Source organism: Rhinoraja longicauda, chromosome 33, assembly GCF_053455715.1.
Source record: "Rhinoraja longicauda isolate Sanriku21f chromosome 33, sRhiLon1.1, whole genome shotgun sequence".
Classification (NCBI taxonomy): Eukaryota; Metazoa; Chordata; class Chondrichthyes; order Rajiformes; family Arhynchobatidae; genus Rhinoraja; species Rhinoraja longicauda.
In genome coordinates, this window is record NC_135985.1 from 9,118,514 (window position 1) to 9,139,416 (window position 20,903).

At 45.1% G+C, this 20,903-nt stretch overlaps 1 protein-coding gene across 1 annotated transcript in view; it reads right to left on the reverse strand.

Annotated features, from left to right (window-relative positions):
- The window catches only part of LOC144608916 (organic solute transporter subunit beta), a 19,530-nt gene extending 7,913 nt beyond the window's left edge, over window positions 1-11,617 (reverse strand). The window contains exons 1-4 of the mRNA XM_078427162.1: window positions 11,506-11,617; window positions 8,621-8,731; window positions 2,420-2,545; window positions 365-455 (exon numbers count right to left, since the gene is read on the reverse strand). Coding sequence (XP_078283288.1) covers window positions 365-455; window positions 2,420-2,545; window positions 8,621-8,731; window positions 11,506-11,605 — 428 coding nt within the window. The 5' untranslated portion in view covers window positions 11,606-11,617. The remainder of the gene's footprint in view (window positions 1-364; window positions 456-2,419; window positions 2,546-8,620; window positions 8,732-11,505) is intronic.
- Window positions 11,618-20,903: the final 9,286 nt, after the last annotated feature.

A 20,903-nucleotide genomic window follows, 5' to 3' on the forward strand; every position in this document is an offset into this window, starting at 1 on the left:
GATTAGGCCAAATATCAGGAAAAATTTCTTGACAAATTGGGTGATGACTTTTCAAATACTTTTCATGGAGAAAATGAAATAGCTTTCAGTCAGTAAACCAGAAAGCTGCATGAAGTTACCTAATGATGGCGTGTTTCCTTTATCTTCGTAACTTTTCTGCATATCTTTCACTCATTTGTTCTACATCTCTCTACATCATCATCTATATCTCTCGTTTCCCTTCCCCCCGACTCTCAGTCTGAAGAAGGGTCTCGACCAGAGAGAGAGAGAGAGAGAGAGAGAGAGAGAGAGAGAGAGCGAGAGAGTTCGAGAGAGTTCGAGAGAGTTCGAGAGAGTTCGAGTTCGAGTTCGAGTTCTGACGTACTTGTTAGCTCTGGAGCTTCGTGCCAGGAGGAGGAATGCCAGAAACAGGACCACAAATGCAAGGGCCAATATTGCGTAGTTCCAGTTAGTGGCTGCAGGGAATAAAAGGAATTTCAGTCAGAACAGACAAGCATAACTGCAAACTGGAATCACTCGCTAGAGTCATAGAGTGATACAGTGTGGAAACAGGCCCTTTGCCCCAACTTGCCCACACCGGCCAACATGTCCCATCTACACTAGTCCCACCTGCCCGCGTTTGGTCCGTATCCCTCCAAACCTGTCCTATTCATGTACCTGTCTAACTGTTTCTTAAATCATGGGATAGTCCCAGCCTCAACTACCACCTCTGGCAACTCGTTCCATATATCCACCACACTTTTTGTGTGAAAAGGTTACCCCTCAGATTCCTATTAAATCTTTTCCCCTTCTCCTTAAACCAACGGCCTCTGATCCTCGATTGATTGTAGCTGGCCCAGCTGGCAGCACATCTCATCGATCCCGCCAATAACTCGTCCTCTCTTTCTGGCAGATATGATGGACCTTGCTGGCTTCCTATACATTGGATTTGATGAAAGACATGCCTCCCTTCCACGCTGCAGGTATCACTGTGTTCCTTGCATGTCAATAGCACAGAAACGAAGGGCTGGATGTAAGTGGTTGGTGGCCTGATTGGTAATTTAATCTAGTTCATTAGGGCAGCGCAGTTGCACAGATGGTAGACATGCTGCCTCACAGCGCCAGAGATCTGGGTTCTATCCTGACCTCGGGTACTGTCCGTGTGGAGTTTGCACATTCTCCTTTTGATTGCGTGAATTTCCACCGGGTCTCCATTTCCTCCTACATCCGAATGCCGTGCAAGTTTGTCGGTTAATTAGAGATACAGCGCGGAAACAGGCCCGCTCGCCCACCGAATCCGAGCAGACCAGCAATCCCCGTATACTAGCACCAGGGACAATTTACGATGTTTACCAAAGCCAAATTAACCTACAAACCCATACGCCTTTGGAGTGTGGGAGGAAACTAGAGCACCCGGGGAAAACCACGGGGAGAACGTACAAACTCCATACAGACAGCACCTGTGGTTAGGATCGAACCCGGGTCCCTGGCGCTGCAAGGCAGCAACTCAACTGGGAAAAGTATTTAAAAATCTCTGAGTACCAGGTGGTATTCAAGGGGAATCATATCATCATATCATATATATACAGCCGGAAACAGTCCTTTTCGGCCCTCCAAGTCCGTGCCGCCCAGTGATCCCCGCACACTAACACTATCCTACACCCACTAGGGACAATTGTTACATTTTACCCAGCCAATTAAACTACATACCTGTACGTCTTTGGAGTGTGGGAGGCAACCGAAGATCTCGGAGAAAACCCCACGCAGGTCACGGGGAGAACGTACAAACTCCTTACAGTGCAGCACCCGTAGTCAGGATCGAACCTGAGTCTCCGGCGCTGCATTCGCTGTAAAGCAGCAACTCTACCGCTGCGCTACCGTGCCGCTACCAGGCAGGTAGAATGAGTTAGCTGATCTAAATGAGACAGGTGTGGGGTGCTGATAAAATGTGACTGTAAGGGGAAGGAGGATGCTTGGGCCACTGAGGTTGCACTGAGGCCTGATCGCCGCTCGAAGCTTGTTCCAGCAACTCAGGCTCAGAAACTCAGCTCTGAACATGTAGAAAAAGTCTGGTCAATTGATCACTGCGGCCCGACTCTGGGTAGTGAACAAGGGGCAGCATAATCTTACCCCTCAACGGGCCATAGGATTCAACAAAGCACTTATTTTAACAGAATCTCATCTACCTGATACCAGATCAGAAAAACAAAACTATCAGATAAGCTGACTCTGGCTTTCCCCAGATGAAGCCATTCCTGATTACAGTCCCCCTCTTCACAGTCCTCTGCAGAAAAAACCCTCCTTTGGTTTTACAAACAATCTTGATATATCAAATTATTTTGTCATTCAAGTATTTTTAATGAGTGCAAGTTTTGATCAGAGAATCCTAGTAAAAGTAAATCATATACAAAAGAAAGAAACAAAGTCCAAGTACACTTACGATCTTCCATCGGAAAGGGGAACTGCTGAGCTAATGTATTGTTTCCCTCTCGAGTCATGTTCTGCTTCTCGAAGCCAATTCTCTCAGGAGGTCTGCTCATTGTTGCTGATGTCATACGTGTCTTGCCTTTGCATTGAAAGGAGATACCAGAAAACATGCATTAGTATTTTATATTTGCACAGTCTCAACACCACCACGTGATCTGTTGTGAATCAATCGCCTGTCGTTCCTTTTACTTCGTAAATATTGACAAAATTAGTTGCTTGCTGGTGCCTACTGGTGGCATAGGTGGCGAGAGCAGGTATTGAGGGGGGTGGTTCTGGAGTGCCAGAATTAACTGTTGAGCCTTCCCAAGGTGTCGTGGGCCTAACTCAATGGAACACCAGTGAAGGGAGGTGCCCATTTGATAACACCATTGATCTGCTGGCATCTACACACCTAGTTTTTCTTGTCCCATAGTTGAGTTTTGTAAAGGCATTTTAGATCCTCATGTGGCATTGGGTTTCTTGGTTAATCATTCCGCTTATGCATGTAGATAGCTTGTTACTGAATACGAAGTTGGTTATTGTTCTATAGCATTAGTGTGTATAGGTAGTTTAGACATTACTTTGGCATTTGGCTTGGTTTTCTTGGTTGAGTGCTTATCCTGGTGTTGTAGCACGTTCTTTGTAACTCACGGGGTTTGCTCATGGTTCCTGATGTTTCAAGTCTCTTGTCTTTGCAGTGAAAGGAGACACCAGAAGATATGCATGAAGATTTAATATTTGCACAGTCCCAAAGCAACAACATGGCCTGTTATGAAACAGTTAAATCCTGGAGTGCTGCACTGAATAACCTCACGTATCTGAGTTAGAAGGTGATGTGTTCAAGTTCCACTCCCGAAACTGAGTGCAAAACTCTAAGTTGACAGTCACTGCAGTAGAGGGCATGTTGGGCAGTCCTGTCAGAGCTGCTACGTCCACAAGAGAAGTTGAACCATTGCCATCTCCAGCTAAAATCCTCCAAGGGAAGCAAGGAAGTTGACTTTGGTGTCTGATCAATATTTATCTTAGATTGGTAGAGTTATACGCATGAAAACAGGCCCACCTGGTCAAGATGCCAATGTACACTGATCGCATTGGCCTCAAAATCTTGCCCGTCACTGAAATATGTTACTTGGTCCTCATCACATATGGGTCTTGCTGGGGAAATATTGGATGAGACCAAGATGGTAAACAATGTACTGATGTCCTTGCTCCAAACTCACACTTTATAAACAGTCAATGGGAAAAGACAATAGACAATAGGTGCAGGAGGAGGCCATTCGGACCTTCGAGCCAGCACCGCCATTCAATGTGATCATGGCTGATCATTCTCAATCAGTACCCCATTCCTGCCTTCTCCCCATACCCCCTGACTCCACTATCCTTAAGAGCTCCATCTAGCCCTCTCTTGAATGCATTCAGAGAATTGGCCTCCACTTCCTTCTGAGGCAGAGAATTCCACAGATTCACAACTCTGACTGAAAAAGTTTTTCCTCATCTCCGTTCTAAATGGCCTACCCCTTATTCTTAAACTGTGGCCACTGGTTCTGGACTACCCCAATATTGGGAACATGTTTCCTGCCTCTAACGTGTCCAACCCCTTAATAGTCTTATACGTTTCGATAAGATCCCATCTCATCCTTCTAAATTCCAGTGTATACAAGCTAGTCGGTCCAGTCTTTCAACATATGACAGTCCCGCCATTCCAGGAATTAACCTAGTAAACCTACGCTGCAAAAGATCCACGAAGGCAGTTTGAATTTGCCGTCACCTTCAAACTGAGCTTCTGCTGAGCTTGTGAAGCATAGGGGTTTCTCACTGTGTTCTGAAAGTGTGGAGATGTAACAATTCTATTTGCACTTGACTTGCTTATGATTGCGGCAGCGAATCAATAATTTAAACCAAGAATAAGCACATTGGCTTGTTCCTGGCATCATTTATGTCCTTTAGAGAGTTTGAGAGCTCTCATGAATCCTATGAAAATTCTCAAAATTACCTTCTGCTCTTTGCCAATATATTTGTTTTGAGGCTTTTAGCTTTGCAAATTTCTTCTTTCAAGGTTAGAGTGAGGGGATCTGCTTATAGAAGTTGTTCATGTTCATGTGACAGGAGCAGAACAAGGCCATTCGGCCCATCAAATCTACTGCGCCATTCAATCATGGCTGATCTATCTCTGTCTCTTAACCCCATTCACCTGCCCCCTCCCCATAACCCCTGTCAATCGTACGAATCAAGAATCTATCTATCTCCGCCTTTAAAATATCCATTGACTTGGCCTCCACCTCCACAGCCTTCTGTTGAGTCGGAAAATATGAAGCAGCAACTTTAAAAAGGTTACAATCTGATCACTTTTAGCACAGTGCAAGGTCAAATCCACATCCTGCACCAATCATGATCATTTGATTCCGTTTTCGACCAGTGTAACTAAAACTGCAGGCTGTGCCGCGAATCGCACTTGATTAAACGGAACATGCTCACACGTAGTCTTCAGTTCACGCATCATCTGCGAGAGGGAAGAGCTCTGAAGATTAGTCACCGACCTGAAAGGTTCCCTCTGCACAAATGCTACCTGACCTTCCAAGTATTTCCAGCACTCTCTGTTTCCACATCTGATTTCCAGAATTCATTTTCCTGAAGGATTTGAGTTCGTGCGCCTCCCTTATCCATCTCTGATTTCTCATTCGAAGTTGCTCCTCGAAGAAGCCGATGTTTTTTGCCGACTTCCACCTGGATTTTTTTCCTCTTTTCTCCGGTAATCGACACCACGGATCAGGAACCGAGCCGTTTCCATGTGGATGAGATCGCGGTCCCTGCAAACCCACGCGAGATTGGTCCCGTTTTCACCAACTACGGCCTGAACAAGGAAGGTCCCATCTGCCGAGAGGCATCGCTTGGTCTCTCGATTGTGGAGCTGGGTTCCTTTCCACGTCTATTCCTGGAGAGGTGAGTCAGGGTTGCATGTCTCCGTTAACACACGGCTGTCCCTCCCAGAGGCCACCAAACATTGACCCTGAACTCTCTTCACCACAAAAACGTAGACTCCTGCACTCATTCAGAGAAAACACAGCAAGTTGCAATCTTTACTTCAGACTTTCAAGGTTCCAAAGTCAGTTTATTGTCACATGTACCAATTAAGGTACAGTGAAATTCAAGTTACCATACAGCCATACTAAGTGAAAGGCGCCAAGACACACAACCACATTAAAGTTAACACAAAACATCCATCACAGTGGATTCCACTGGTTTGACCTGTGTTTGTGACGGTTCCAAAGGCTAACCGCTATCACAGACTGCACCCACATCATTACTCCAGCGGTAACCGAACTCTCTTATCTAACGGTGGGTCATACTGTGGTTTTTGTTCCCTTCATAAACAGCAGTTCTCGGCATTAACTAATGTTTAATTCAGGATGAAGGCCTGAAATGACAGCAATTTTCATTCAACGGAATTTTCCATTACCAAAGGAGCTAATCTCACTCTCGGGTTATAGTCTGGAGAGTCAAGTGTCAAGAATGTTTAATTATCATTTGTATTGGAACAAAACAATGTAATTATTATTTGCTGCAGCTTTAGCAGCCTAATAATGCAAAGACACAAGCAATTGCCCAATAATCCAGAATACAATAAATTAATAGTTAGTGATACTAGGTATCTATAATATTGCAAAACTGAAATATGTAATGCAATAAACAAAGTCCATATGGGTCATAGTTGCTGAGATAGGGTGGTGGTTAGTGTTGTGTAACGTTCAAGAGTTTATTGGAAGCTGGAAGAAGTTGTTCTTGAGCCAGGTGGTAACGGTTTTCAGGTTCCTGTGCCTTTTTCTTCCTAAAGGTAGTCGCAAAAATGGTGGATGTCCAGGTGCTGTGGGTCTTTAAAGATATTAGATGCATTTTTGAGGCAGTGACTTCTGCAGATCCTTTCGAGGGGGAAGTTGATACCAATGATAGACTGGGCAATAGACAATAGGGCAATAGACAATAGGTCAATAGACTGGGCAATGTCTACCATTTTCTGCAGCCTCCTTCATTCTTGGGCGTTTGAGTTACCAAACCAGGTCATGATGCAGCCAGTCAGTGTGCTACCTACCGTACACCTGATTGAGGAGGTTTGTTGTGTCGCCAAAGTGGAGGCATTGTTGAGCTTTCTTTGCGATTGCATCAATGAGCTGGGCCCAATACAGATCTTCAGAGATGTGCACACCCCAGGAATCTGTTGACTCTCCACCGCCGTCCCATTGGTGAAGAAAGGTTCATAGAACCTTGTCCTTCCCTTCCCGAAGTCAAGAATCAGCTCCTTGGTCTTGATAACGTTGACAGGAAGATTGTTGTTCTGACATCATTCAATCTAATCTTCAATCGCCCTTCTGTACTCTGACTCATCGTTACCCGCCACTTGTCCAACAACGGTGATATTTTGTTGGTGAATTTTAATGCGGCATCAAAGCTACACAATCCATGGGTACAGAGAGAGTAGACCAGGGCATGACACATACAACCCTCAGGCATTCCTGTGCTCACGGTTATCAAGGAGGAAGTGTTGTTGCCAATTTGTACTGCTGGTAAGGAAGTCAAGGATTGAATTACATACTGTAGTTAGGAGCAGAGACCCAGTTCTTTGAGTTTCATAGGCTTGGAGAGGATGATAGTATAGAACACCAAGCTATAGTCAGTTAACACCAGCCTAATGTATTTGTTCTTATTGTCCAAGTGGTCCAGTGCATTGTGGAGAGCCAAAGAGACTGCATGTTGATCTTGATGGTGGTCGGTGAACTGTAGTGGTCCAGACCCTTGCTGAGGCAAAGGGGTTGACAATGGCTGATGAAAGAAATTCCAACCTGCTACAAGGTTTGAACACATAATCTAGGCAGGTTCAGTATCTTATATGTATTCTCTACAAAGGCAGGATAAAGAAAACGTTCCCAGCCAAGTTTTGGCAACAGTGAAAAACTTCTGTGGGAGTGGAGATCTGTGTATGTGCTGTAATTGGGATGCATCTGTTGACCAGTGGAACCAGTGGTCCCATTATCAGAAACCAAAATGAAGCCAACAGAGATTGGGCACAAAGTGCTGGAGTAACTCAAGAGATCAGGCAGCATCTCTTGAGAACATGGAGAGTTGACGTTTTAGGTCAGGCACCTTCTTCAGACAGAAGAAGGGTCTCGACTTGAAACGTCACCTATCTATGTTCTCCAGAGATGCTGCCTGACCTGCTGAGCTACTGCAGCACTTGTGTCCTTTTGCATATTAACCAGCATCTGCAGTTCTTTGTTTCTACAGCAACAGAGATATGTAAGGCTTTGTGAGCACAGTGATTGAGAATTGAGTCATTACAGATAGCTCACCTGACTCTGATTGGGAAAACAAGTTAATGATTTGCAATTTTCGAAGAAGACATTTTAGTTCATGGACCTCTCATGTGAACGTTTATATATTAAGGGAACTAAACTTGCAAAGATAAAATAGTTTGGGGATCCTTGGATGAAGCGTGAAAAGCAGAATTAATTGGAAGGTTCTTCCAAAGATGACAGTCGAGCCAATGGATCCCATAATCAGAAACCAAAAGGGTTGGAGAGGGTCCAGAGGAAGTTTACGAGAAATATCCCAGGAATGATTAGGTTACCATATGGTGGGCCTGTGTTCGCTGGAGTTTAGAAGGATGAGGGGGGACCTTACTGAAATTTACCGAATAGTGAACGGCCTGGATAGAGTAGATGCGGAGAGGATGTTTCCACTAGTGGGAAAGTCTAGGATCAGAGGCCACGGCCACAGAATAAAAGGATGTACCTTTAGAAAGGCGATGAGAAGGAATTTCTTTAGTCAGTGGGTGGTGAATCTGTGGGACAGAGATTGACAGATCCTTGATTAGCATGGGTGTCAGAGGTTATGGGGAGAAGGCAGGAGAATGGGATTGAGATGATAGATATCCATGATCAAAGGGCAGGGTAGACTTGATGGGCTGAAAAGCCTAATTCTGCTCATGTAACTTATGAACTTATGATAATTTCATCTGTGTAACACTGATTCATGAAAATCATATCTAACATCTTGTAGAACAACTCTGCCCTGTACTCATGGCCTCTGTGCCAGTGAACAACTATAAAGTTTAATCCCTCTATGGGATAGGTGTTGTTGAATTTTTGTACTGTCTCCCTTACACACACTCAGCAATGATTACCTTGGAACAGCCGACACAGGATGAAGCAACCAACGAGATATGTCAACAAACCGCTTATGTCTGGTTCTCCAGTTGGAGGAGTGAGTCTGTGAGCTCCAAGATAAACGAGACCTGCAAAGGAAAGAGGATCTCAATCACATATCCAGCGGTAGAGTTGATGCCTCACAGCGCCAAACACACGGGTTTGATCCTGACTCCGCGTGCTTGTCTGCATGGAGTTTGTATGTTCTCCCTGTGACCTGCGAGGGATTTCTCCGAGAACTTTGGTTTCCTCCCACCCTCCAAAGACATACAGGTTAATTGGCTTTGAAAAAATTGTAAATTGTCCCTCGTGTGTGCAAGATAGTGTGGGGATCACTGGTCGATGCAGACTTTGAGGGTTGAAGGGCCTGTTTCTGCTACTGTATCTCTGAACTAAACTAAACACCTTCTTACACAAGGGCATCAATCTAATCACGACAATGAAGCGATGGACCAGAAGGCACAGCTGGCTGATAACTTTATGAGGCAAGGAGAACATTAAGTAATGAACTGCTCCTGTAATTTGTTGGTAAATGCTATAATTGGCCTGTGAATAAACTGCCAATAAATGATGAAAGCACAAGAGACAGCAGAAGCTTGAATGTGGAGCAACGAACAAACTGCTGGAGAAATTCAGCAGACCAAGCAGCATCTGTGGAGGCAGAGGGGCCTGCACTTTGTGTGGAGACCAGCAATTAACATGATGTCAAAGATGGACACAAGGTGCTGGAGTAACTCAGCGGGTCAGGCAGAACATGGATGGGTGACGTCTGGAGAACATGGATGGGTGACGTTTCGGGTCAGGATCCTTCTTCAGACTGCATGGGGAGGTTTGGTGAAGTATCATCAGGACATTCAAGGGGAGGTGTATGATGGGGAACATAATAGAAGGAACTGCTGACAGCTCAGAGAATGCAGCAAGAGGCTCCATCGACCATGGATTCTGCCACTGATCAACTGACTCAATGGCTTTATTGATCCTGATTCTTTACATCTCTTACATAACGTTTAATGTCCACCAAACTTGGACCTATTTTTACAGATTGAATGGTTTTTTGCTACTTTGGTTGTTTAAAATAGATTATGATAATGAATTATAGGGGAAACAGCGCATTTGGACGTGAATCTTAATTAGTAAATGGTGTCGGGGCTTATGGGGAGATGGCAGAATAATGGAATTGGAAGGGAAAGATATATCAGCCATGATGGAATGGCGGAGTAGATTTGATGGGCCGAATGGCCTAATTCAGCTCCGATAACATATGAATCGCCTGCTGAATATAAAATAGTTTTCATAAATGTAGTTGTTTAAAGTGAAGTTAAATGCGGAAATAAAGGCCAACGTCACAAGTAGTGTCAGAATCCATAAACTCAGCATTTTGTGTAATTGGTTAAAATAATCCGACATTGGATACAATAAGTAGCACATGTGATGATGGTTTACACTGATAACCTCTCTGAAGAATAGGCCCTTTGTAGTGTCTCACAACTGAACGCTGTCCTGCTGTAGTTAATGCCCCAGCGTTTGTTTCCATGGGAAATAACAGCAGGAAATCCAAATTTCAGATCTGATTAAATCTACCGCAACAGCAATGTTTTGCTCAAGAGACTGACGGAGTATTGTCACACCTCAGACCATGCCCCGGCTACTGGCTTTAACTTTACGTTGCAGGGCGTGCAGCGTAGGTTTACTGGGTTAATTCCCGGAATGGCGGGACTGTCTTATGTTGAAAGACTGGAGCGACTAGGCTTGTATACACTGGAATTTAGAAGGATGAGAGGAGATCTTATCGAAACTTATAAGATTATTAAGGGGTTGGACACGTTAGAGGCAGGAAACATGTTCCAAATGTTGGGGGAGTCCAGAACAAGGGGCCACAGTTTAAGAATAAGGGGTAGGCCATTTAGAACTGAGATGAGGAAAAACTTTGTCAGTCAGAGACTTGTGAATCTGTGGAATTCTCTGCCTCAGAAGGCAGTGGAGGCCAATTCTCTGAATGCATTCAAGAGAGAGCTAGATAGAGCTCTTAAGGATAGCGGAGTCAGGGGGTATGGGGAGAAGGCAGGAACGGGGTACTGATTGAGAATGATCAGCCATGATCACATTGAATGGCGGTGCTGGCTCGAAGGGCCGAATGGCCTCCTCCTGCACCTATTGTCTATTGTTATTCATGTTATTCCCTTTTTCATGGATGGCTCAATTGTATTGTCATATATTGTCTTTATCATGTATAATCATGTATTGTCTTTCCGCTGACTGGTTAGCATGCAACAACAGTTTTTCACTGTACCTCGGTAAACGTGGCAATAAACTAAACTGCTTTAAAGTGAGTTGCTCCATACCTCCATGGACAGAAGCAGCAATGGAGACACTTAGCCAAGCAGAATGCAAAACAACTGGCACCCGCATCAACTCCCTCCATATTGCAGGTGGAATGCCCATCTCACGCTTCAAAGAACATGGAGTCATAGAGTCACACAGCATGGAAACAGGCCCTTCAGCCCAAATTGTCCACACCGGCCAACATGTCCCATCTACACTCGTCCCACTTGCCTGCGTTTGGCCCACATCCCGCTAAACTTTTCCTATCCATGTACCTGTTTGTTTCTTAAACGTCGTGATGGTACCTGCCTCACTACTTCCTCCGGCAGTTTATTTCTTACACGCACTGCCCTTTGTGTGGAAATGTTACTCCTCCGGTTCCAATGAAATCTCCCACCACACCTTAAACCTATGTCATCTGGTTCTCGATTCACGTACTCTGGGCAAGTTCCAGCTTGAAGCTGATATCCTCATCATGCCAGGCACACTATTACATCAAAGATTCAGAAACAAGTTAATATATCTTTAATTTCCAACCTACCTGTTAATATTTCAACAAATTTCCTTCTTTTGAATTTGTGCTTGTCTAAATGTTTCTTAAATGTTGCGGTAGTACCTGCCTCAATGGCAGCAGGTTCCATATATCCACCACCCTTCTGTGTGAAAGGTTGCCCATCAGGTTCCTTCTCGCCTCTCCCCTTAACTGGAAGTCCTTTTTATAGAGATACAGCAAGGAAACAGGCCCTTCCGGCCCACCGGGTCTGCGCCAACCAGCGATCCTCACACATTAACACTATCCTATACCCACTAGGGACAATTATTATTTTGTTTACATTTACCAAGCCAATTAACCTACAAACCTGTAGGTCTTTGGAATGTGGGAGGAAACCGAAGATCTCGGAGAAAACCCACACAGGTCACGGGGAGAACATGCAAACTCCATACAGAAAGCACCCGTAGTCGAGATCGAACCCGGGTCTCCGGCGCTGCATTCGCTGCAAGGCAGCAACTCTACCGCTGCGCCACCGTGCCGCCTTCTAGTTCTTGACTTCCCAACCCTGCAGAGAAAGGCTCTGTGTGTTCACCTTATCTATTCCCCTCGTGATTTTGGACACCTCTATCAGGTCACCACAGTGCTCCAAGGCACACAATCCTCACCTGCCCTCACCTCTCCCTGTAGTTCAGGCCCTCGAGCTCTGGCAACCTCCTCGTGAATCTTCCCTGCACTCTTTCCAGGTTAATGGCATCTTAACGAGGGGATCTTATCGAAATGTATAAGATTATTAAGGGGTTGGACACGTTAGAGGCAGGAAACATGTTCCCAATGTTGGGGGAGTCCAGAACCAGGGGCCACAGTTTAAGAATAAGGGGTAGGCCATTTAAAACTGAGATGAGGAAAAACTTTTTCAGTCAGAGAGTTGTGAATCTGTGGAATTCTCTGCCTCAGAAGGCAGTGGAGGCCAATTCTCTGAATGCATTCAAGAGAGAGCTGGATAGAGCTCTTAAGGATAGCGGAGTCAGGGGGGTATGGGGAGAAGGCAGGAACGGGGTACTGATTGAGAATGATCAGCCATGATCACATTGAACGGCGGTGCTGGCTCGAAGGGCCGAATGGCCTCCTCCTGCACCTATTGTCTATCTTTCCTATAGCACGGTGATACAAAACCGATCACAATACTCCAAGTGCGGCCTCGCCAACCTCTCGTACAACATAACGTCCCAAATACTCAGTGCCCCGACTGATGTATCCTGGAGGCTGATGAAGCCGAGAGAATGGTTGCACCATTCCATTGAAGATGCTCGGTCAGCATTTCAGATCCTTTCGGTCAGTATTCTCAAAGGTAAGCATAGACCCTACACCTTGAGCTAACATTACATGCGCAGTTCCATGATGTGTTGCTACATTCAGCAGTAATATTGTTTTTAAACTGCAGGTTCTTGAAATCTGAAACACAAGCAGAAAATGCTGGAAACACTCAGCAGATCCGGCAACATCCGTGGAAAGAGAACGCGAGTTAACGTTTTAGGTTCCGGTCCTTCTCTCTTCCTCAGCTGTGAAGAAGCATTGCAGACTTGAAACCTTCATTGCCACAGGTGTCTGTGGAGGCCTAGTTGAGGGGGGTATTTTTAAGGCAGAATTGATAGATTCTTGATTAGAACGGGTGTCAGGGTTTATGGGGAGAAGGCAGGAGAATGGGGTTGAGAGGGAGAGATGGCTCAACCATGATTGAATGGAGGAGTAGACTTGATGGGCCAAATGGCCCAATTCAGCCCCTATAACATGAACATAAACTGATTCTCGCTCCATAAATGCTGCCTGACCCGCCGAGTATTTCGAACATTGTTGGTTCATTCCCATCGGTCATGTGATAGGACTAGAATTAGGCCTTTCGGCCCATCGAGTCTACTCCGCCATTCAATCATGGCCGATCTATCTCTCCCTCCTAACCCCATTCTCCTGCCTCCATAACCTCAGACACCTTTACTAATCAAAGACCAACCTATCTCTGCTGTAAAGATATCCACTGACTTGGCCTCTACAGCCTTCTGTGGCAGAGAATTCCACAGATTCACCACCCTCTGACCAAAGAAAATTCTCCTCATCTTGCTAAAAGAACGTCCTTTAATTCTACGGCTATGATCTCTAGTCCTACACTCTCCCACTGGTGGAAACATCCTCTCCACATCCACTCTATCCAAGCCTTTCACTATTCTGTATGTTTCAATGAAGTGTCATTCATTCTTCTAAACTCCTCGACATTCTTGGGTCTGACGGTCGGACCGAAGGACCTTCTCCGATCCTCTCCACACCCCCCAACCTCCACACGCACAAACGCCACAGCCCTGCAGGTCGCCAGCTTTGACTAACGGGAACCTACCCTTGGTTTCTTGGTCTCTCTCTCTGCGTGCCGCGCTGTACCGCTCAAGCTGCAGTATCTCTCCTCTTTGGACAAGTGCAGAAAACCTCGTGGTGAACTCGGCAAAGCAACTGTCCTCGGGACTCGGCTGTCACAGCGGGAACTGAAAGAGATTCCCACGACTGAGTGTGACCCGGAAATGTGACCGAAGTTGAAGTGCAGCGTGCTGTTTCATCCAGTTTATTTTTTAAATACACACATTTACCACCATTATTAAACGCTGTAGTGAGTTATCCGACGCTTGGTTCCCGGGACTTCAATCCTTGTATCGCCCATGTACTCGGAGAAATATTAAATACAACGCCTTTCCTCTGAAGTTGGACCTAGTCCCGACTGTAACACGGTTACTATGAATCTGGTGAAGCCAGGTTCATGCCGCTTTTGAGGTATTTCGTTGGCGGTGATTTCCAGTTTCACCCTCGATAACCTCAGCTGTGAGACACCTTCCTTTATACCAGCGGTGTCACTGACCGACTTTAATGGGTAACCTATAAGCTGTCCATCCCGTTTGACTCAATGATTAGCTGCAACTACAAATGGTTAACCAACCACGATATGACCAAGACGGTTTCACAGATTTGTATTTTTAGTTGGAAAAGTAAAGTTTCCAACTGCAGATGCTGAAATTTTGAAGAGAGAGTTAGATGTAGCTTTTTGGGGGCTGAAGGGATCAAGGGATATGGGGAGAAAGCAGGAACGGGGTGCTGATTTTAGATGTTGATCCATGATTATATTGAATGGCGGTGCTGGCTCGAAGGGCCGAATGGCCTACTCCTGCACCTATTTTTCTATGTTTCTAACTGAAGGCATCATGAGATGTTGGAAACGTTGCTCGGGTCCCCGATCTTCTGAGCGATCCCAGCATTTTCTGTTTAATTGCATTTTTAATCCATAAAGGTTTATAAACACCGAGTGGGTTTTGAAGCGCCGCCTGGAACGGGAAAGAAAGATGTTGTTTAAATGTCCCCTAAACGTTGCGATAGTACCGCCTCAACTAGCTCCTCCGGCAGCTCGTTCCATACACCCACCACCCCTTGAGTCTGAAGAAGGGTCTGGACCTGAAACGTCACCCTTTCCTCCTTTCAATAGACAATAGGTGCAGGAGGAGGCCATTCGGCCCTTCGAGCCAGCACCGCCATTCAATGTGATCATGGCTGATCATTCTCAATCAGTACCCCGTTCCTGCCTTCTCCCCATACCCCCTGACTCCGCTATCCTTAAGAGCTCTATCTATCTTTCCTGAGAGTGATGGGTGACGCCTGTCCCGCTGAGTTGCTCCAGCATTTTTGTGCATACCCCTTTGTGTGGAAAAAAGTTACCCCTCTTCCCCCCCCCCCCCCCTTCACCTTAAACCTATGTTCTCTGGTTCTCGGTTCCCCTGCACTGGGCAAGAGGCCCGATCTGTGGGCAAGAACCCGATCTGTTCTTCTCATTGTCACAAAATGTCACGAAAGATGAGACCAAGTTTGTTGTCCACGCAGTGTGTCAGATCTAAACTGAATTTGCAAGGAGATTAGAAAGCTGGGCTCAGCGCCAGGGAGGCGGGTGGAAAAGATGAACACTGTGGAGCAGAGACAAAGTTTCGACTCCACGACAACATCTTTCTTTTCTGAGAGTTGTATAAAAGCAACACGGGGTCTCCTTGTTCCGGTCGTTGACAAAGCCAAGCCTTTCAGATAAAGAACAAGTCTTTCTGTGCAAGGTGCAGAGAATCGCATGGTAAAAGCAGGACTCTGCTGGGGCGGGGTGGATGAAAACAATGTAAGATGTAGAGGAAGTTGTAATGTCCATCCCAGTCGCGCTCATCAAAGATCAAGCCCCTTTTTTATTTCCAAACATAAACTTTATTCAGAATAAAAGGTATATACAAAACGTACACACAGGCAGGAAACATGTTCCCAACATGTTCCCAATGTTGGGGGAGTCCAGAACAAGGGGCCACAGTTTAAGAATAAGGGGTAGGCCATTTAGAACGGAGATGAGGAAAAACTTTTTCAGTCAGAGAGTTGTGAATCTGTGGAATTCTCTGCCTCAGAAGGCAGTGGAGGCCAATTCTCTGAATACATTCAAGAGAGAGCTAGATAGAGCTCTGAAGGATAGCGGAGTCAGGGGGTATGGGGAGAAGGCAGGAACGGGTTACTGATTAAGAATGATCAGCCATGATCACATTGAATGGCGGTGCTGGCTCGAAGGGCCGAATGGCCTCCTCCTGCACCTATTTTTCTATTGTCAAACACTCTCCCACCCACCGTTCTCAGTGTCCATACATTCATTAGTGTCATATTCGGTAGTGTTTGCAACTTGCCACTTATGTGGGTGGCCCTCTGGGGTGACAATCCTTCCCTTGTTTGAGGGGTGCCTCCGCCCCGGATAAAAACATGCCAGCTGTTAAGAAATGTATAGGAAGGAACTGCAGATGCTGGTTTTACTGACGATGGACACAGAATGCTGGAGTAACTCAGCGGGACAGACAGCATCTCTGGATAGAAGGAATGTGTGAATTTTCGGGTTGAGATCCTTCTTCGGACTGAAGAAGGGTCTCGGCCCGAAACATCACCCATTCCTATCTAGAGACGCTGCCTGTCCCGCTGAGTTACTGAAAAGTCTCGACTCGAAACATCACCCGTTCCTTCCATTGAGAGATGCTGCCTGTCCCGTTGAGTTACTCCTGCATTTTGTCTCGATTTCCAGCATTTCAGAAGGAGGGAGGTCAAACTGAGAGATTTGCCACAATATAAATGCCAACACTTAGCCCAGTGGGAGACAGGGGGAACTCGATATATTTAATATATTTAATACTCTGCCCACCAATAATCTTAACACAGCAATTTGACTCATGTTTACTCAACTGAATAGCTTTAACTCGGAAACTTGTAAATTAAACGCAGATTATGGTCCTTTTTTCAACTGAAAGTTGTATTCTTCGATCTTCCCAATTTGCCACAGGGCATTTGTAAAGCATTATAAAGTGGTGGAAACAAGACTGCTTTGAAGATCACAAATAATCTCAGTTTGAAGTAAAATGATGGGTTAAAGTGCTGGGCTGTTTGTTCTGTCAACAGAAAATCAATGGCACATATTGTCTCGTAGAAATAAAGAACTGTAGCTGCTGGTTAATACACAAAAGGACACAAAGTGCTGGATAACTCAGCAGGCCAGGCAGCATCGCTGGAGAACATGGATAGGTGACGTTTTGGGTTGAGACCATACTTCGGACTCTTGTCAGGGGTGATGGGGAGAAGGCAGGAGAATGGGGTTGGGAAGGAAAGATAGAGTGGATGTGGAGATTATGTTTCTACAAGTGGGAGAGTCATTCGGCCCATCAAGAAGGATGAGAGGGGATCTTATCGAAACGTATAAGATTATTAAGGGGTTGGACACGTTAGAGGCAGGAAACATGTTCCCAATGTTGGGGGAGTCCAGAACCAGGGGCCACAGTTTAAGAATAAGGGGTAGGCCGTTTAGAACAGAGATGAGGAAAAACTTTTTCAGTCAGAGAGTTGTGAATCTGTGGAATTCTCTGCCTCAGAGGGCAGTGGAGGCCAATTCTCTGAATACATTCAAGAGAGAATTAGATAGAGCTCTTAAGGATAGCGGAGTCAGGAGGTATGGGGAGAAAGCAGGAACGGGGTACTGATTGAGAATGATCAGCCATGATCACATTGAATGGCGGTGCTGGCTCGAAGGACCGAATGGCCTCCTCCTGCACCTATTGTCTATTGTCTATTGTCTTTCAATCATGGCTGATCTATCTTTTGCTCCTGCCTTCTCCCTATAACCCCTTACATTACAAGAATCTGTCAATTTGGACCCTAAAAATATCTAATGATGACCTCCACAGCAGTTTGTGGCAATGAATTCCACAGATTCACCACCCACTGACTAATAAATTCCTCCTTTCTAAAGGTACGTCCTTTTATTCTGTGGCTGTGCCCTCTGGTCCTAGACTCTCCCACTAGTGGAACATCCTCTCTGCATCCACTCTATTCAGGATCAATTCCCGATGCTCTATCGAATGTGGAATTTTTCCGCTCTCCACCCTGGTTCCTAGTCTCACCAACAATGTATTCGCAGTCAGGGTTGTATGAGAGTTTGTGAAATATTCCTCGCATAGTTATGGACCCAACTCTCCACAGAAACATTAATAGATGGATAAATATTTATCATACAACCCAAAAGCAAAATACCTCTGATGGACTGAAGTTCAAAGCGGCTGAAAAATTTGGGGGATTCTTGGCACGAATGAATCATTTAACTGTTGATTTAATATTGCCAAAACATTTTTTTTAAGTGGATTTCTCATTATTTAGCCTTCTGGAATTCTCTTTATTTGTATGTATAGCTTAATTTTTATCATATAAATCTGACTATGTACAAGCCAAAATTGTTTAAATTAAAATCTTCTCTTGGTAAAACATTTTAATTAAAAGACAGACCAGCATAGAGAGCAGGAGCAACAGGTTTTAAGTGTTTAATAGTGCTAGTGGCTAGATTCCTCTGGATAGGCACAAAAAACTGGAATAACTCAGTGGGTCAGGCAACATCTCTGGAGAAAAGGAATAGGTGACGTTTCAGGTCGAGACCCTTCTTCAGACTCCAGACTTCAGTCTGAAGAAGGGTCTCGACCTGAAACATCACCTATTCATTTTCTCCAGAGATGCTGCCTGACCCACTGAGTTACTCCAGCTTTTTGTGTCTATCTTCGGTTTAAACCAGCACCTGCAGTTCCTTCCTACACATAGATTCCCCTAGACACAGAATTGGACTTCATATTATCTAACTGAGCAATGATAAGGGATGTCACACAAGTAATGAATAGGATGCTGTTAGAAAAAGTAACGGGTTGGCACAGAGATGGCTCGCTCTGCTGGTCAGAAATCAAAGACCGCAAGAAATTACAGAGAATTGTGGGCACAACCCAGACCATCACACAAACCAACCTCCCTTCCATTGACTCCATTCACACTTCACACTGCTTGGGCAAGGCTATGGTCACAATTAAGGACAAGTCGCACCCCAGTGTTAATGGACTCGGTGGGCCGAAGGGCCTGTTTCCATACTGTATTTCTAAAATGAAATGCCGTACTCCTGTCCAGGGGCTCGACAGAAGCTGGGCTCGACAGAAGCTCGACAAAGTGTGTTTGAATGGGGATAGTTTCAATGTATCTGGGCTGAGATTTTTCAGTGTTGCTGCTTCTCCGACTGTGCTTTGTTCAATCAATCTTTGCTACCCCCCGCCCCCTACCTCAACACCCCCCCCCCCACACACACACACCCTGCAACTCTCTTTTGATCTGTTGGTTCAAAATTCCAACATTTAGTTTGCACCAAGCCTTGAATAAAGCTCATTGCATTAAAAATAAATTGTGATTACATCTTTAAACTATCTAGCCTTTGATCCAAAATTAGCAACTCGAACGATCAAGTGGACCTCAAAAATAGCCATGTTGTTGTGCTGTTGCTAATGTTGCCAAGTCACCTCAAATAAACTATTTTTTTTAACCCACATTGAACCTAAAAACCTATGAAAGTTACTTTAATTTAAAATCTCGAATTTGGGCCTTTGATGTTTAATTTAAAGACAAGCTTTTAAAACGCTGAGATAGTTTGCAGTCACTTGTAGGAGGAGATCCAGCTTCCTCCAGCTGTTTGGTTTTGTTCCAGATTCCAGCATCAACCATCTCGTGTCCCCACTTGCAGCAGCGGGCTTGACTTTTGGCCAGGTAATTTCTGTGGTGTGTGCAAATTGGGACAATGATATTTTAAACTATTTCTGTGAAGGCAGTGCCGTAGTCGATAAATTGGAATCTTTCTGAATACATTTTATCTTTGTGCTTTGTTGTTACCTTCTTCCAGCTAACAATGATCTATTCTACATTTTCCTTGATCGCCATTCCCGTTGTCCTGTTTTCACACCTTACACTTCCTTATCTATGTATCCCCCTTTCCCCTGACGTCAGTCTGAAGAAGGGACTCGACCCGAAATGTCACCCATTTTTTCTCCCCAGAGATGCTGCCTTTCCCGCTGAGTTACTCCAGCATTTTGTGCCTATCTCTGGTTTAAACCAGCATCTGCAGTTCCCCCATACACAAATAGGAGTCTAATATAGGGGTCCCAGTTATCTGGGTCTTCTAGAGATGAGTTTAGGGCCGGGGGAGATGGTACATGCTGTGGATCTGTACTGAGCGCAGCAAACTGCAGCGTATCAAGGCAAGCAAGGAGATTGGAGTTAATGTGCACCATCACCAGTTTGTGGAAGAACTTCTTGATAGTGGAGGTCAGAGCCACCGGACGGTAAGTCATGAAGGCACGCTACCTGAGACTTCTTTGGCACTGGGATGATAGTGGTCTTTTTGGTTAAAGATGTCTCTTCCAGCCCATCCACATGAATCCTGTGGACGAATCCTGTGATTCCACCCAGACCAAATTCGAGAAGTTATAAACCCAGTGGTAATTACATCATTTAGCGAGTGCACTTTTGACTTCACAATGTTCAAGAGCTGCTGAGCTGTTCAGAAAGTGAACCTTGTTTTGAATGATCCTTGGAAGATAAGGGGCAGTAAACAAATCACAGCCTCATATAAAGGCACAGAACTGGTTATCATCCAGTTAAAGCAATAAAGAGTTAAACTAGAGATAACACAAAGAAATCCCAGTTGTTAACACATCAGGCTCACCTTATTTACGGGGCGTTCAAAGCTCAGGACACAGAGTACTGGAGTAACTCAGCGTGTGTGGCAGCATCCCTGGAGAACATGGATAGGTGACGTTTGGGATCGGGACCCTTCTTCAGACTGCAGTTCTTTGTTTCTACAGCGGTTCGATTGTTTTATGAACGGAGCAAAGTTCTATCCAAGGTGCTAAACAGAGGACAATGCAGGGTACTTGGAGTTTGTTAATATGAAGCCATAATCTCACTGAATGGTGGAATGTGCTGAAGGGGCAGCTTAGTTAGGTACCTCCTGTTGTAGAAACAGGGAGCTGCAGATGCTGCTTTACCCAAAAGGACACAAAGTGATG